Here is an 18,593-nt window from a genome sequence, read left to right on the forward strand (position 1 = left end):
AAGGGCTGAGGCAAGCTGACATGGCTGCCAGGACCAAGTCCCTTGCATGAATTTCATGCATCAGGCCTCTAGTACAAATATAAGTCCACAGAAAAACTTGTACATGAATGTTCACAGCAGCATTTCACACAATAGTCAAAAAGTAGAAATAACTCAATTGACCATCAACTGATGAATGGAAAAATAGAAGATCAATATCTATACAATGGAATACAATAAAAAGGAATGAAGTAATGATACCTGCTACAACATGGATGAATCCTAAAAACATTATGCTAAGTGAAAGAAGGCAATCACAAAGGTCCACATCAACACTAATAAAAGAGAAAAATGGTAATTGGCGTACGACGATACCCTTTTCATTGGCTAATCAGGGCTATATGCAAATTAACTGCCAACTATGATTGGCAGTTAACTGCCAACTATGATTGGCAGTTAACTGCCAACTAAGATTGGCAGTTAACTGCCAACAAGATGGCGGTTAATTTGCATATGTAGGCACAATGCAGGGAGGCGAAAGGGAAAGCAGAAAGAAGCCCCCTGCCACTGACAGTGATTGGAAACCCAGGGGGGAGCTAAGAGCTGGGGGGCAGGGCAAAGGCGGCCCTGGGGCCGCCTTTGCCCTGCCCCCCAGCCATGATCGGAGAATCAGGCGCCTTTGCCGCCCTGGCCAGTGATAGCAGGAAGTAGGGGTGGAGCCAGCGATGGGAGCTGGACACGGTTGAAGCTGGCAGTCCCGGGAGCTAAGGATCCCTTGCCTGGGCCTAAAGCGGAGCCCACGATCGCGGGGCTGCTGCAGCTGTGGGTCCCCGCTGCCCGGGCCAGACGCCTAGGCCAGAGGCATTAGGCCTGGGCAGGGGCGGAGCCTGCAACCACGGGGAGCTGGGGGTCCCCTGCCCAGGCCTGACACCTCTGCCTGAGGCCTCAGGCCTGGTCAAGGGGCCGATCCGGTGATTGGTGATCGGAGGGTGATGAGGGTCAACTCCTCTGGCCGAGGCATCAGGCCTGGGTGGAGGGCGGAGCTGGGGATTGGGGGGATATGATGGTCCCCTTGCCCAGGCCTGAAGCCTGGGTCAGAGGCGTCAGGCTTGGGCGGGGGGTGGAGCAAGTGATCAGAGGGAGATGGGGGTCCCCTGCCCAGGCATGATTCCTGGGCCAGCGGCCTCAGGCCTGGGCGGGGGCCAGAGCCAGTGATCGGGGGGAGATGGGGGTCCCCTGCCCAAGCCTGACACCTCTGGTGGAGGCGTCAGGCCTGGGCAAGGGGCCGATCAGGCGATCGGAGGGTGATGGGGGTCTACGCCTCTGGCTGAGGCATCAGGCCTGGGCTTGGGGCAGAACCAGTGATGGGGGGAAATGAGGGTCCCCTGCCCAGGCCTGACGCCTCTGTCAGAGGCGTCAGGCCTGGGCAAGGGGCCGATCCTGCGATTCGAGGGTGATGGGGGTCAACGCCTGAGGGCTCCCAGTATGTGAGAGGGGGCAGGCTGGGCTGAGGGACACTCCCCCCCACACACACACCCAGTGCACGAATTTCGTGCACCGGGCCCCTAGTCTTATTATAATTCCATTTATATGAAATATCCAGAATAGGCAAATCTATAGAGACACAGAGTAGACTAGTAGGTTGCCTAAACTGACTGGGGAGCAAGGGTATGTGGGGAGAAGTGGTGGCTAAGGGATATGGGGTTTCTTTTTTGGGTGATAAAAAAAATTTTTAATGAATTGTGATAATGGTTGCACAATCTAGTGATTATACTAAAAGTCACTAAATTGTACACTTTATTATTTTTTTAAAATCCTCACCAGAGGATATTTTCCCATTGTTTTTTGAGAGAGTAGAAGGGAGGGGGAGAGAGAGAGAGAGAAACATCGATGTGAGAGAGGGACATCAATTGGTTGCCTCCTGCACGTGGCAGGGGATGGAGCCTGCAAAAGAGGTAGGTGCCCTTGACTGGAATCAAACCCTGGACCCTTCAATGTTCTAACCACTGAGCAACTGGCTAGGGTGAATTATACACTTTATTTTTTTTTTTTTTTTAAACAAAACAAAACATATTTTATTGATTTTTTACAGAGAGGAAGGGAGAGGGATAGAGAGTTAGAAACATCGATGGGAGAGAGACATCAATCAGCTGCCTCCTGCACACCTCCTACTGGGGGTGTGCCCGCAACCAAGGTACATGCCCTTGACTGGAATCGAACCTGGGACCTTTCAGTCTGCAGGCTGATGCTCTATCTACTGAGCCAAACCAGTTAGGGCGGCGAGCTTCTTTTTTTTTTTTTTTTTAATTAAATCTTTATTGTTCAGATTATTACATTTGTTCCTTTTTTTTTCCCCCCCATAACTCCCCTCCTCCCAGTTCCCGCCCCACCCTCCGCCCTCACTCCCCACCCACTGTCCTCATCCATAGGTGCACGATTTTTGTCCAGTCTCTTCCCACATCTCCCACACCCCTTTCCCCCCCAAGAATAGTCAGTCCATTCCCTTTCTATGTCCCTGATTCTATTATAATCAACAGTTCATTCTGTTCATCAGATTATTTATTCACTTGATTCTTAGATTCACTTGTTGATAGATGCATATTTGTTGTTCATAATTTGTATCTTTACCTTTTTCTTCCTCTTCCTCTTCTTAAAGGATACCTTTCAGCATTTCATATAATCCTGGTTTGGTGGTGATGAACTCCTTTAGCTTTTCCTTATCTGTGAAGCTCTTTATCTGACCTTCAATTCTGAATGATAGCTTTGCTGGATAAAGTAATCTTGGTTGTAGGTTCTTGGTATTCATCACTTTGAATATTTCTTGCCACTCCCTTCTGGCCTGCAAAGTTTCTGTTGAGAAATCAGCTGACAGTCGTATGGGTATTCCCTTGTAGGTAACTGAGTTTCTTTCTCTTGCTGTTTTTAAGATTCTCTCTTTATCTTTTGCTCTTGGCATTTTAATTATGATGTGTCTTGGTGTGGTCCTCTTTGGATTCCTTTTGTTTGGGGTTCTCCGCGCTTCTTGAACCTGTAAGTCCATTTCTTTCACCAGGTGGGGGAAGTTTTCTGTCATTATTTCTTTAAATAGGTTTTCAATATCTTGCTCTCTCTCATCTTCTGGCACCCCTATAATTCTGATGTTGGTACGCTTGAAGCTGTCCCAGAGGCTCCTTACACTATCCTCGCATTTTTGGATTCTTTTTTCATTTTGCTTTTCTGGTTGGATGTTTTTTGCTTCCTCGCATTTGAAATCATTGACTTGATTCTTGCGCTCCTCTGGTCTGCTGTCGGGCGTCTGTATAATATTCGTTATTTCAGTCCGTGTATGCTTAATTTCTAGTTGGTTCCCCAATATAAGATCGAGGGTCTTATTAGTTTTCGTGTAGATCTCATTAAGTTTATCGGCAGCTTCTAAACAGTTCTTGAGAGACCTTAAAAGTGTGGTTCTGAACTCTATTTCTTCCATTGACAATTTTGTCCTGTTTCTTTGTCTCCGCATTTTGTTATGCTTCCTTGGTGCACCCCCTAGTGGTCTTTGTTCGCAGTCTTATAGATAAATCTTGATTGTTGTAGCTAATTCCAGGGAGCGTTTGACCTCCAGGCCAAGTGGCTATGAGAATCAGCTGTGTCAGCAGTGAGAGAACTTCTGTCCTCTAGGGAGGTGCTAATCTAGCCTTTGCCTGAGGCTATCTGGCAAATGCCTGTGTGCAGGGCTTGGGCGGGGCGGGTCGAACAGGATCAACAGCGTGGGCCGGAGAGAGCAGTTATGGCGGCTCTCAGTCCTGTCCCCAGGGGCTCTGCCTCTCTGAGTCCCAGCACCCGCTGCAAAGCTCGGAGAGAAAGCTGCACTGGCTCTGACCGAAGCCAGACAGTCCCGTTTCTCCCGTTTGAGTCTGGGTCCCTAAAGACTCGCCCGGATCTGGTGCTCAGAGTCTGCGACTCCCTCCCGATTGAAAACAACAACCGCGCCCTCCGCCGCCAGCCCGCTCCGCGCACTCCGCACCTCAGAATTTGACTTCAGCACTGCGCCTCCTCTGAGTGTCCGTATGCGTTTCTCTTTCCTCCTAGTTGTAGGACTTCCACTCAGCCAGTGTTCCTGTGGTTCTGGGTGATGTCCCTTCCGTTTTTTTGGTTTCACTTTTGAAGTAGTTGTTCAAAGCAGCAAACTCCGGCGTTAACCTATGCCGCCATCTTGGTTCTCCCCCCGGCGAGCTTCTTCGAATTATACACTTTAAATGGGGAATTGTATGGTATGTTAATTATATCTCAATAAAGCTGATAAAAAACAAAAATAATATCCTTGTCACATCTACAAAGTTAATAATTCTCCAACATTATGACATATTCAGTTAGTGTTTGCATTTCTCGGATTATCCCATAAGGTTTTGTTTGTTTGTTTCTGTTTTTACCATTTATTTGATTCAGGATTCAACAAGCTCCATATACTGCAACTGGTTTACATGTTCTTTTTTTTTAACTTTTATTAGCATTTACTTGATGTTGAATTCTCTCCAGGGCATAAAATTTTTGTTTCTTCAGTTTCTTCTGGGAATCTTTTTCTTCTGTGCAATCTCTTCTTCTGGTTTAGGAACAATCTGCTCTTTTTCAGTAGGATCATCTTAATGTGGCAGGGAAAGCTCACGTTTGGGTTAATCTGTTCGTGAGCTCTGTAAGTTCTGTGCCACATCTTAGGAGTTTAGTTCAGCTGGATGTGCTCAATGATCAGAGAATCTACATCTAAACCCTTAAGGTCAGCATTACTCTCTGCATTTTTAAGTATGTAAAGCAAAAATTCAGCACTCTTTTTTGGGTGACCAACCCGGTGTCTAGCCGCATTGTTTGATCTGGGTACACCTACATTACAATGATGGAATTGAACACATTGCTTTTGTAAAGTGACAGCCTTCAGATCTGAGGTGGCTTTTCAGATATGCATGCCCTTGATGACCTAGGCCAGGGGTGGGCAACCCCTGGCATGCGTGCCAAACATGGCACGCCAGTAACTTTTTTAAAAAATATATTTTATTGATTTTTTACAGAAAGGAAGGGAGAGGGATAGAGAGTTAGAAACATCGATCAGTTGCCTCCTACATACCCCCTACTGGGGATGTGCCCCCAACCAAGGTGCATGCCCTTGACTGGAATCGAACCTGGAACCCTTCAGTCTGCAGGCTAACGCTCTATCCACTGAGCCAAACCAGTCAGGGCTCACGCCAGTAACTTTTGCTGGCACGCGAAACCCTCTCTTATAATCTTCCATTTACAATTTTTTTCTTAATATCGACTTTTTTATTTTTCAGATAAATTCAGTGTAGGTGCATCTTAGATAAATAAATAATTTTACATAACATGTATACATTAAAAAATAAATGTATTTTTCATCATCATATACTGTGTTTTTGTCGCTCGAATGAATTTTATTATTTCTTCAAGGTTCTTCACATACATACAACTTAAGAGATATCAAGTAGGTGTAACATGTTCTCAAAAAATTAGGGTTGGCACGCAGAAAAATTTTGAGTCAGAGATTTTGCTGGTTTTGGCACGCACTCACAAAAAGGTTGCCCATCCCTGACCTAGGCAGTTTCATAAGTATTCTTAAAAGTGAACATGAAAATTTGAACTTGATTTGCATGATTTTGTGGGGTTTTCTGGGTCAAGAAAATAGCAAACCATTTTCAGAGGTCACCTCAGGCTGCTTATGGGACAAGGTTTGTATGACCTTTCAAACTACAGGTTCCCTCTCCAGCTCTCTTTTTTTTTCTTTTACTTCCCCCCACCCCAAATTTCAGCTTAAAATGTTTTACTATCATTTAGATGTTTCCCCAAAAGAAAAAAACTTATAGCATAAAAATTCAGAAAGACTCAAAGGCTGTTTTTCACTTTGTTCAAGTTTTGTTTCCAGGCATTAAGTGTGTCATGCAGTTGTTGCCATTGCTGTTTTCCAAATGTCCGATGTATGCCATGACTGACAACTACTTTTCGCTGGGTCTGATTAATTGTACAGTAGACCACTTTTGTTTTCATGGCAATGAATAACAAACGCTTCAATATCATCAGCTCCAATCTGAAGTTCGTGTTGCATTGTATACAAAAAAATTTCTTTATTTTCCACTGCCATTCCCATAAAAGTAGTCGCATGTTTGCCATATTCTGTTCATGTACTAGTCCAAGTGCATCTATGAAGTCTTTATTATTCTGATAAAACTTGATATATGATGTCGATTTAGCATTCACAAAAATGGTTAAAAGATCATGAATAAGTTCACTTTCCAAAAACTTGACTGGTTTTAAAGTAAGAAGATGGTCAAAAGGAAATGCATTTGATCTTTCAATGCTCATACAATAAACCTGTGGGCATCAACTCAAGCCTGGGAAGCATTGTCCTCCGTGTAACTTCCTAGCAATTCTACCCTGACTTTTAAAGCGGCATCACTTTTCTTACAATCCACGAATGCCTTAAAAGGGTGTGTTTTTTCTCAGTGGTAAGATTCCATGAGAAATACATTTTCCAACCTGATGCAGCTCAGCTGGAATATATTGGATGGCCTCACAAGATGCTGCCACTTTAATGAGGCTGCAATATACTGTATATCTTACAGGAGTATTCTTATCCATCCCATGGAAAACGTTGCTTAGCAACTGCAGTCTCAGAGATGGCATTCATCTTCCCGAAATTTGACCAGCTTTTCACAGAGATTTTCAATCAGAGCTTCTTGCTTTTCTGGCTCCAAGATCAACAGGAGGGATACCACGCTGTTCATCACACTTTCATCGTCTTTATCATCTTCCTTCAGACATATATCACAGGCTTCAATAATTTGAGCTAAATCTACATGAAGTCCACCTTCTGAGTTCTCTTCTGAAATTCCAGCTCCTTTAGATTTCAGATAAGCTCGAACGAGGCTCGGCAGCCTGGTCTTCCTCAGTGATGTGATGGAGGCCGGGACTCTCGTGGTGAAGGCCCAGGTACGGCGGCAGCTACATTTGTAAACCACGCCCTCTTTTTTTCTTATTGATTGTTGAAGAAGCAATTTATTTATGTAATTTTAAAATATTTTGATCAATATACTCCTGTGATACCATTCAACATATTCCATTGCCCCTAATATTTCCTATAAATTGATTAAATTCAGGTTTCCTTTCTGTAACAATTACTATAGAACTTATGATCATTAACTAGATGTAATTATGAAGGTTTTTCAAAACGGTGATATTCTAGACCTATTCAAATTCTCTCATTCTTTTCTCATTTGTTATCTAGAAAACTTCTATAAATATCTCCCCACTGTTTTTTGTTATACTAAGGATCAGTTCTTCTAAAACAGGCAGGAAAAACACTTGGTTCTCTCCTTTTATTTACCCGTTTTTAGGATAATGGATTGAAGACTTCCACTTTGGGCCATTATTGAGTAGCAGGGCCCAGATTTACCCTCCTTTCTCAAACAACTACAAACTGCCTAAGATATGAAACAGTGGTTGTCAGACACTGGCTATCAGAAAGCACAGGGCAGTGATCCCCCGAGGGAAAGGAAACAAATGAGGTGAGCCCCCCAATTTACTATCTGGTGAGAGTTTCTAGGCTTCAGGAGAGGGAACACAACCAGATCCCCAAGGTCTCTGCGAGTTCAGAAAACAAAATTAAGACTAGAGCTAGAATTTTCAAGGTAGAGTACTAAAATGAGAGCTACACACAGAGAGAAATAATTATAGTTGGAAATTTCAATACCTCTATCTCAATAATTAATAGAAAACGTAGAGGAAAAATTAGTAAGGGTACAAGAAACATGAGCAACATTATCAACCAACTTGAACCAAATGACATTTAAAGAATACAAACAACAGCAGAATACACATTCTTTTCAAGTGCACAAGAAACATGTTCCAAGATACATCAGATTCGGGGCCATAAAACAAGCCTCAATATTGTTTTTCAATTATTTTATTTCATTTTTTCCATCACCTTTTATCCTCTCTATGCCCTCTTCTACTTCTACCCATCCCCCTCCAACCCGCAATCACTGTTTTGAAAGCCTCAATAAACTTAAAAGCTTCAAACCATACAACATAGGTTCTCTGACCATAAAAAATTAAATTTGGGAACCAAAAGATGTATAGAAAAATCACCAAATGTTTGGAAGATGAACAGTATACTTCTAAATAACCCATAGGTCATATAATAAAATACAAGGGAAAACATGACATATTATAAATGTATGAGATGCAAGTAAAACAGTAGTTAGAAGAATATTTATAACATTAAAATGCTTATGTAAGAAGAGAGGAAAGGTTTAAAAATCAAGGACTTGGATTTCTATCTTTAAAAATTAGAAAAGGAAGGGTAAATTAAATTATGCTGGAAAAAAAAGTAAATAATAAAGAGAAGTGTGCAGAATTCAATTAAATAGAAAACAGACAGCAATTGAGAAAATCAATAAAGCAAAAGCTGTTTGTTTGAGAAAATCAATAAAACTTTCACAAGCATGATTGGAAAAAATAAAGACTTTGTGCCTTTAAAAAATTATCATTATGAAAAATTTCACCCATAAAATAAATGTGGAGACAATAGTATAATAAAGCCTATATAATAATCACCCACTCAATACATGGCCAATCTTGTTTCATCTATACCATCCCCTACACTGGATTATTTTGAAGCACATCCCAGACACTGTATTATTTTACCTGTAAATAGTTTAGTTTATGAATATGATTTCTCAAAGTTGTGTTTGTAATGAGAAACCTTGAGGGATGAGGCAATGTCTACCGTGAAGACACAATGTCTACCTTGCTTACTTCCTTCTGGCTATAAAATAGTACATTCCCCAAACTTGGAGTCCCTCTCCTATAACACAATTCACTGCCTCAGCAAAACTCAGCATTCCCCCGCATGGAACTAGGGAGCAAGAAGGGAACCAACATAACATCCGTGCCAAGAGTAATAAAATCATTTGTCTCTGATCCAGATGTCTGTGTCTTCCCAGGAAACCATAACCTTTCCAGAAGTGACAGGGAAATGGCCTGCGGCAAATCCCATGTATCCCTCAGCACTGGTGTTTCCTTGTCTGAAAAGAGATGCTCATCATATATATAAAACAGTAACTTCTACTGCCACCAGCCCCCAAGCAGATAGCTCATCTGAAGCAGTTAAATTCTCTGGAAGGCATGGGGTGGGGCTACTCATGGCAAACACCAGCCAATTCAAAATAAATGACTGGTCCAAGCCCCCATCCAAATGCAAAAGGAAGCCTAGTGTTGGTTGACCTGTTTGGATTTAGGCAAACTATATTCCACACATAGGGATCTAGTATTGAGCCCAATCCACCAAGCAACCAGCAAGAAAATAACTTTGTGCTCATCTCGTGGTTACAGTGGAATGAAAAACTGGACAATCATGAGATACTTTATGTAAAAGTTTAGATATTTGCACTCAAGCTTGCTGTGGTTTGTAACTTGCTAATTTAAAATCTCTGGGTTTGTTTTATGTAAGATTGAAAATTTCTTGGGATATAGGCTATAAACATCTGGTATGCAGGGATTTCTAAATGTAATGTGATATAAAACCAATGAAATGCCCGGCTGGCGTGGCTCAGTGGTTGAGTGTCGACCTATGAACTAGAAGGTCATGATTCGATTCCCAGTCAGGGCACATGCCCAGGTTTTAGGGTCGATCCCCAGTGGGGGGGGGGGGGTGAAGGAAGCCAACAGCTGATCAATTATTCTCTCTCATCATTGATGTTTCTCTCTCTCCCTCTCCCTTCCTCTCTAAAATCAATAAAAATATATTTCGAAAAAAACTACCAATGAAATAAGATTACACACAAACATACAATGCCTTGTATGAATTAGTTCTTGTGTAAATCAGACAATACTATAAACCAGAGAAATTGTTCCATGTTAACTTTTTTTTATATATATTTTATTGATTTTTTACAGAGAGGAAGGGAGAGGGATAGAGTTAGAAATATCGATGAGAGAGAAACATCGATCAGCTGCCTCCTGCACTCCCCCTACTGGGGATGTGCCCACAACCAAGGTACATACCCTTGACTGGAATCGAACCTGGGGCCCTTCAGTCCGCAGGCCGAGGCTCTATCCACTGAGCCAAACCGGTCCGGGCCCATGTCAACTTTTTAGGTAGTTAAAAAAAAAAAAATCTTTGGTTATTCTTGATATTATTTGAATTGTGTTTGGGGACATTTTTCATTGGCTTTGGAAAGTTAAAAAAAAAATACTGAGTTAATGAATATTTGTTAGTTAATGATCATATATGGCATTTTGCTTATATGAAATTCTGAGAGACTGTCTAGTGTTCCCCTGGAGGGAAGCTAGAAATTTTTTCTTTTTAGGCCACTGGGGTGCTAGTAAAATTGACATGGGGTAGTCTGGACTTGCATATTCAGAAACCAACTCCAGATGTTTAAGCAGAGGGTAATAAAATAAATACATGCTTTAATAGGGCAATATATAGCATAGCACATTAAAATCTGTTATGGGAAAAAAATTGTTTTCCTATAAGAAGAAGATGAAAAGAAATCTAACTATATCAGAAATTACTATGGCCCCAGGAATTTTACGTTTACTCTGCCTTAAAAGAAATTCTATCCAAGGGCTCATGTAAAGCAATGTAAATTATATCCCTAGGACCCTATCTTGGTATCTAATATTATTTTTCCACTTCTGAGATAATTTTAATTCCTAATTCTCCTTTGGGACACATATCTGTCTTATCCTCTGATTGAGGTATGCCCCCAGGCTCTCTCATCTTAGTTACCAAACTATGATGAAAGCCCCCCTTTTTTAAAAGATTTTTTATTTTATTGATTTTTTAGCAAGAGAAGAGAGAAACATTGATGAGAGAGAGTAACATCAATTGGTTGCCTCCTGGAGGTTCTCTACCAGGGACTGAGCCAGGAACCCAGGCATCTGCCCTGACCAGGAGTCAAACCAGCAGCCCTGTGGTACATGAGCCGATGCCCAACCAACTGAGCCACCCTGGCCAGGGCTGATGAAAACACTTTTAATGTTAAATTTGTGACCAAATCTACCTTCCTTGAGGATTAAATGACTTTATATATTTTTTAGAAAGCTGTTCCAGAGTTTCATGAAATCCTTGGTAGATTCTAGTTTCCTGGACTCAGATGTTGTTAAATTATATTTCCTCCAGGACATGTTGTAACCTAAGCACAATCTGCATGTCATTGTGTTAGAATTGTGTTACTTTTATCAGGCAGAGGAAGGGGCAACACAAGGTAGGTCAGAGAGGAAACAGCTATGCTCCAAGCAAAAGCAGCTTTTCGACCTCCTGTAGCTCCCACCCAGACCTCTCTGGCACTATGAAGCAAATACCACAATTTAGACCCAGACTGCCATCTTTACTTAGGGAACTTCCCATTAGAAAAGTGTTTTAATTCTTCCACATATGGATACATTTTGTGAGAGAAAAAAAAGGAATAAGAATTACCTTATTTGAAAAATAAAGACAAGGAGGAGGAGGGGGGGGGGGGAGGAGGAGGAGGGGAAATTACATCTGGAATAGCAAAAAATAAGTAGCTAAGAATCAGGAATATCAGAAGAATAAAAAGCCCAGAAAACACAAACGTAAAAGAAACTGGGGGGCGGGGGGGGGGGGGGGGGGGGAGCGGCAGGAGGGAGTCTAAGTTAAAGCAGAAAAAAGTGCTATAAGAGTTTTTAAAAATTATAATGTACTTTAAAGACAAAGTACTTAAGGGCAGATGAAGAACCTCCTATAAATAATCATCAGAATCTGAATAATAAACTGAAATAGTTCCCTTGGTACACTGTAAAGTATGCAATTTTAATTATGTGATTTTTCTAGCTAATTTCTACTTCAAAAACAGTAAAGTGCTTCTGCTTACAAGGTGGCAGAGATAAGAACTTTCTGAGCCTCTCATATGCACATTGTCATCAAAATTTAAATTAGCAGAAACATGCCTTTGAGTGAAGTCACAATTAGCCCTTAACCAGCGATTTTCAACCATGTGCCATGGCACACTAGTGTGCCACAAGAATTTTAAAACATGCAGTACCTGACTATTTAGTCAGGAGCACCGATCTCTTTTCCCTTAGATTGGTGGTTGGCAAACAGCAGCTCACGAGCCACATGCGGCTCTTTGGCCCCTTGAGTGTGGCTCTTCCTAAGCATTACGAGTACCCTAACTAAGTTAATAACAATGTACCTACCTATATAGTTTAAGTTTAAAAAATTTGGCTCTCAAAAGAAATTTCAATCGTTGTACTGTTGATATTTGGCTCTGGTGACTAATGAGTTTGCCAACCACTGCCTTAGATTGTCAAGTAAAAAGTAACAGCCAACACAATAATGGTCGCCTGCTGTGAATGAAAAAAAATTATATCTTTTTTTGTCATATCAGTAAAAAATAACATATTTTGTGACGTGCCGCAGAATGTTAGTAATTAGTTTACGTGTGCCATGAGATGGAAAAGGTTGAAAACCGCTGCCTTAGACAGATTTATTTACTGGGAATCCACAATGTGCCTAACACTGACGGCATACACGAAACAACGGTTTGCATTTGTAAAGCGCTTTTCCATTTTCAGGTTCTCACAAATAACATTTTAAAACAAACTATATTTGTTTTTCAGCATTAACTGCACATGCTTAAGATATATATTATTTATAAATTGGTCCTACAAAGGAAAGTTTGAGCTTTTAAAAGACAAAAATGTATATCCAGTCATACTTGTGTATATATGTTTTACAAAGTTATGTATGGAAGTCAATCAACAATGATAAATACAAACAGGTTGTCTGACAAAATAAAACAACAATTTTCAGGGAATGGAAATGGCACATTTGGCAGAAGATGTCCACAAATAATTAATTACTTTAGCACAATAAAGATATTCTCTTAATACTAGAGTGTCTTAGAAGAGGATACTCATTACTTCCTAACCATCTGTCATCACTCCTCCCCAAAAAACTAATTAGGGTTTCATCTAATCACACACGATAAATCATGCAAATGTGGATGGCAAAAAACAGTTTAAAGAAGTTAATATTATAACATTTTGTATTTTAAAAATCACAGGCTTCAAATCTAGCCTTTCCCATTCTAATAACTAGCCTTTCCCGTTCTAACCTGCTTATTTTCCTCATCCTTTCCTGATTAATTATTAGATAGCGAACTTACAAATTAAAATCTGAACGAGAACAAACTTACAGGTAGTAGAGCTTTCCTGCAGCAGGCAGCGCCCTTTTCCGGTAATCTATCCCAGAGTCCAGCTGGACCGTGTGGCAGTACTCCTACAATCAAGCACAGACGACATCTTTTTAACCAAGTGGTGGCTTAGAATTATAGTTTTTCTGCTATCTTATTTTTTAAATTTTTCTCAACAAAATAATGAGTTTAGGACAACAATAGCTCTCATGTAAGAATCACAAAACTTGAATATTAAATATACTAGTGTATCAAGCCAAAAAAAAAAAAACAGTTTAAAAAATTAAAATTTGCAGCATGCCTTCCAGAAACTTTGTGAAAACAGTGCTGTTGGCAAATCCCCCATGTAACTGCTTCACATTTTTTAAAAAATCCCAGTTTCTATTATCCAGTAATAAGAAGCTAGAGACTATCAAAAAGAATAACTCATGGGTCTTACTTGTCGCAATGGAGAGAGACAGTCTAAAGCAAGTTGGGCCAGAATGTTAGCATTCACATTTTAAACCAGATGATCGTACCCAAGTGATGCTATATCTACTCCTGCTTCTGCCCTTGACCTTAGTTCCCTCTCCAGCCATCAGCTCTTCAGCGTTCTTTCCTGCAGTGAACACCTCCCTCCAACCTGAGCCAGCCTGTGCCACTGATGCCCTTCTCTCCCCCCAATTACTCTCCCCTTTCTATGCTCTCCTCCCCGGGGTGCTGATGTGTATGGACACATTACACACACCCTAAAACTCTTACTACAGAAGCATATGAACTTTTGCTACATTTATCTTGGTCAGATGGCTTTGTTTTGAAAGGGATATATATTAGATTGATGATAGATAGATAGATAGATAGATAGATAGATAGATAGATAGATAGAGCTATTCAGTCCAATTAAACAATGGTGAGCAAGAGATTTCAAACACAATTCAAAAAACATTTACAGGCTGATCTTTTCATTTTCATTCAAAATGAAAACTGCTTTATGAAATTCATGAGGAGAAATTGTATTTTAATAACTTTGCTGCTTTTATAAATAAAAACTGCATTTTGGGGCCAAGGTGCTTGTGACGAATTGTATTTTCCAAAGATGGCTGCAATAATCTCTCCATCCCACCATGTGGGGTTGTTGACATTCTAGCCACCAAGAAGTGGGATCTAGAACAACAAGAAAAGCCCAGAATGAGCAGAAGGAAGGAGATAATAAAGATCAGAGCAGAAATAAATGACATACTGACCAAAAAAACAATACATAAGATCAATGAAACCAAGAGCTGGTTCTTTGAAAGGATACACAAGATTGATGAACCTCTAGCCAGGCTCACCAAGAAACAAAGAGAGAGGACCCAAATAAACAAAATCAGAAATGAAAGAGGCGAAATAACAACAGATCTCACAGAAATACAAATGATTGTTAAAAAATACTATGAACAACTCTACTCCAACAAACTAGACAACCTGGAGGAAATGGACATATTCCTAGAAAAATACAACATTCCAAAGCTCAATCAGAAAGAATCTACAAATCTCAATAGGCCAATAACTATGGAAGAAATTGAAGCAGTCATCAAAAAGCTTCGAGCAAACTAAAGCCCAGGGCCAGACGGCTTCACAGGGGAGTATTACCAAACATTCAAGGAAGAACTAAAACCTATCCTCCTCAGGCTATTCCAAAAAATTCAAGAGAAAGGGACACTTCCAAGCTCATTCTATGAAGCCAGCATCACCCTCACACCAAAACCAGACAAAGACAACACAATGAAAGAGAATTACAGGCCAATATCCCTCATGAACATAGATGCCAAAATCCTCAACAAAATCTTAGCAAATCGGATCCAGCAGTACATCAGAAAGATCATACACCATCACCAAGTAGGATTTATCCCAGGGATGCAAGGATGGTACAATATCCGCAAATCAATAAACATGATACATCACATAAACAAATTGAGGGGAAAAAACTACATAGTCATATCAATTGATGCAGAAAAAGCGTTTGACAAAATCCAACACCCATTTTTGATAAAAACTCTCAGCAAAGTGGGAGTAGAAGGATCATACCTCAACATAATAAAAGCCATATACGACAAACCCACAGCCAATATACTCAATGGACAAAAACTGAAACCATTTCCCTTAAGAACAGGAACAAGACAGGGATGCCCACTCTCACCACTCCTGTTCGACATAGTACAGGAAGTATTAGCCATTGCGATTAGACAAGAAGAAGAAATAAAAGGCATCCAAATTGGAAAAGAAGAAGTGAAACTGTCCTTATTCGCAGATGACATGATATTGTACATAAAAAACCCTAAAGACTCCATCAAAAAACTATTAGACTTAATCAATGAATTCGGCAATGTAGCAAGATACAAAATCAATGCCAAGAAATCTATGGCATTTCTATACATCAATAGTGAACTTACAGAAAGAGAGACTAAAAAAGCCATCCCATTTACCATCACATCAAAAAAATTAAGATACCTAGGAATAAACCTAACTAAACAGGTAAAAGACCTCTACTCAGAAAACTACAGGACGTTGAAAAAAGAGATAGAGGAAGACATAAACAGATGGAAGAACATACCATGTGTATGGACTGGTAGAATCAACATCATTAAAATGTCCATATTACCCAAAGCAATCTATAAATTCACTTCCCATTAAAATACCAATAGCATATTTCACAAACCAAGAACGAACTCTCCAAAAATTCATATGGAATAAAAAAAGACCATGAATAGCTGCAGCGATCCTGAGAAAGAAGAACAAAGTAGGTGGGATCTCAATACCAGATATCAAGTTGTATTACAAAGCCACTGTTCTCAAAACTGCCTGGTACTGGCACAAAAACAGACATATAGATCAATGGAATAGAATAGAGAGCCCAGAAAGTGACCTGAACCAATATGCTCAATTAATATTTGACAAAGGAGGCAAGAACATACAATGGAGTCAAGACAGTCTCTTCAATAAATGGTGTTGGGAATATTGGACAGATACATGCAGAAAAATGAAACTAGATCACCAACTTACACCATACACAAAAATAAACTCAAAATGGATAAAGGACTTAAATGTAAGATGGGAAACCATAAAAATACTAGAGGAATCCAAAGGCAACAGAATCTCAGACATATGCCAAAGCAATTTCTTCACCGATACAGCTCCTAGGGCATTGGAAGCTAAAGAGAAAATAAACAAATGGGACTACATCAAAATAAAACGCTTCTGCACAGCAAAAGAAACCATCAACAAAACAACAAGAAAGCCCACTGCATGGGAGAACATATTCGCCAATGTTATCACCGATAAGGGTGTAATCTCTAACATTTATAGGGAACGCATACAACTTAACAAAAGGAAGATAAACAATCCAATCAAAAAAAGGGCAAAGGACCTAAATAGACACTTTTCAAAAGAGGACATTCAGAAGGTCAAGAGACATATGAAAACATGCTCAAAGTCACTAATCATCCGAGAAATGCAAATCAAAACAACAAGGTATCATCTCACACCTGTCAGAATGGCTATCATTAACAAATCAACAAACGATAAGCGCTGGAGAGGATGCAGAGATAAAGGAACACTCGTGCACTGCTGGTGGGAATGCAGACTGGTGCAGCCACTATGGAAGACAGTATGGAGTTTCCTCAAAAAGTTAAAAATGGAACTCCCATTTGACCCAGTGATCCCACTTCTAGGAATATATCCCAAGAAACCAGAAACACCAATTAGAAAGGATATATGCACCCCTATGTTCATAGCAGAACAATTCACCATAGCTAAGATTTGGAAACAGCCTAAGTGCCCATCAGCAGATGACTGGATTAGAAAACTGTGGTACATCTACACAATGCAATACTATGCTGCTGTAAAAAAGAAGGAATTCTTACCATTTGCAACAGCATGGATGGAACTGGAGAGCATTATGCTAAGTGAAATAAGCCAGTCAATGAAAGAAAAATACCACATGATCTCACTCATTTATGGATAATAAAGACCATTATAAACTGATGAGCAAAAATAGATACAGAGGCAGAGCAGCATCGAACAGACTGTCAAACTACAGAGGGAAGGCTGGGGAGGGTTGGGAGGTGGGGGTGGTAAGAGATCAACCGAAGGACTTGTATGCATGCATATAAGCATAACCAGTGGACATAAGACACTGGGGGATAGGGGGGCCCGGGGGAATGTCAAGGGGAGAAAAAAAAAAAAAAGGAGACCTATGTAATACTCTTTGTAATACTTTAAGCAATAAAAAAAAAAAAGAAAGAAAGAAAGAAAAGAAAATCATACGGCCTTAGCTGGTTTGGTTCAATGGATAGAGCATCAGCCTGCAGACTGAAGGGTCCCGGGTTCGATTCCGGTCAAGGGCACATGCCCAAGTCGTGGGCTCGATCCCCAGCAGGAGGTGTGCAAGAGGCAGCTGATCAATGATTCTCTCTCATCATTTGTTTCTATCTCTCTCTCCTTCTCCCTTCCTCTCTGAAATCAATTTTTTAAAAAGAAATAAAAGAAAAAGAAAATCATAAGGAAAAGAAAATAGTTATAACATTTATTGAATAAAGTTCACTTATATAAAAGGATCTAGTTCAAACCCGTGATGTTCAAGGGTAAAATGTACATTAGCAATTGTGGATTTGATTCATATAAAATAATCCCCAAGTAGAAGCTGGTCTTCTGGGGAAGCCTCTAAAGCTGAACTTTTGAACGCCACCTGAGAAGAACAACCCCCGAACCTAACAGAGTAACGGCACACTATGGTGCTTGCCCTAAGCAGTGAGTTGGCCTCCCCATACAGACATTCCTAGCTCATCATTATTCCAAGTTGCTCAAACCCACTTCCCAGGCCTCACTCAGGATTCAGGCCCTATATAACCCGTCTCACCAAAAACTCAAAAATAAAAGCAAAAAACTCTTTTGCCCAAATACAGTGCATTCCACTCTCCCCTAGCTTCAGACGACCTATAAAAATACCAACAGTATATTTCAAAGACCTAGAACAAACTCTCCAAAAATTTATATGGAATAAAAAAAAGACCCTGAGTAGCTGAAGCAATTTTTAAGAAAGAAGAACAAAGTTGAAGGGATCACAATACCAGATATCAAGCTATATTACAAAGCCCCTATTCTCAGAACTGCCTGGTACTGGCACAAGAACAGACATATAGACCAATGGAACCGAACAGAGAACCCAGAAATCGACCCAAGCCATTATGCTCAATTAATATTTGACAAAGGAAGCAAGAACATACAATGAAGTCAAGACAGTCTCTTCAATAAATGGTGTTAGGAATATTGGACAGAAACATGCAAGAAAATGAAACTAGAACACCAACTTACACCACACACAAAAGTAAACTCAAAATGGATAAAGGACTTAAACGTAAGATGGGAAACCATAAGAATATTAGAAGAATCCAT

At 40.3% G+C, this 18,593-nt stretch overlaps 1 protein-coding gene and 1 pseudogene across 1 annotated transcript in view; both read right to left on the reverse strand.

Annotated features, from left to right (window-relative positions):
- AFG1L (AFG1 like ATPase) overlaps positions 1-18,593 on the reverse strand; it is a 160,837-nt gene that overhangs the window by 52,083 nt on the left and 90,161 nt on the right. The window contains exon 8 of the mRNA XM_059700781.1: positions 13,185-13,267. Coding sequence (XP_059556764.1) covers positions 13,185-13,267 — 83 coding nt within the window. The remainder of the gene's footprint in view (positions 1-13,184; positions 13,268-18,593) is intronic.
- Positions 5,811-12,555, reverse strand: LOC132236605 (eukaryotic translation initiation factor 3 subunit M-like; annotated as a pseudogene).

This window comes from Myotis daubentonii, chromosome 6 (genome assembly GCF_963259705.1).
Source record: "Myotis daubentonii chromosome 6, mMyoDau2.1, whole genome shotgun sequence".
Classification (NCBI taxonomy): Eukaryota; Metazoa; Chordata; class Mammalia; order Chiroptera; family Vespertilionidae; genus Myotis; species Myotis daubentonii.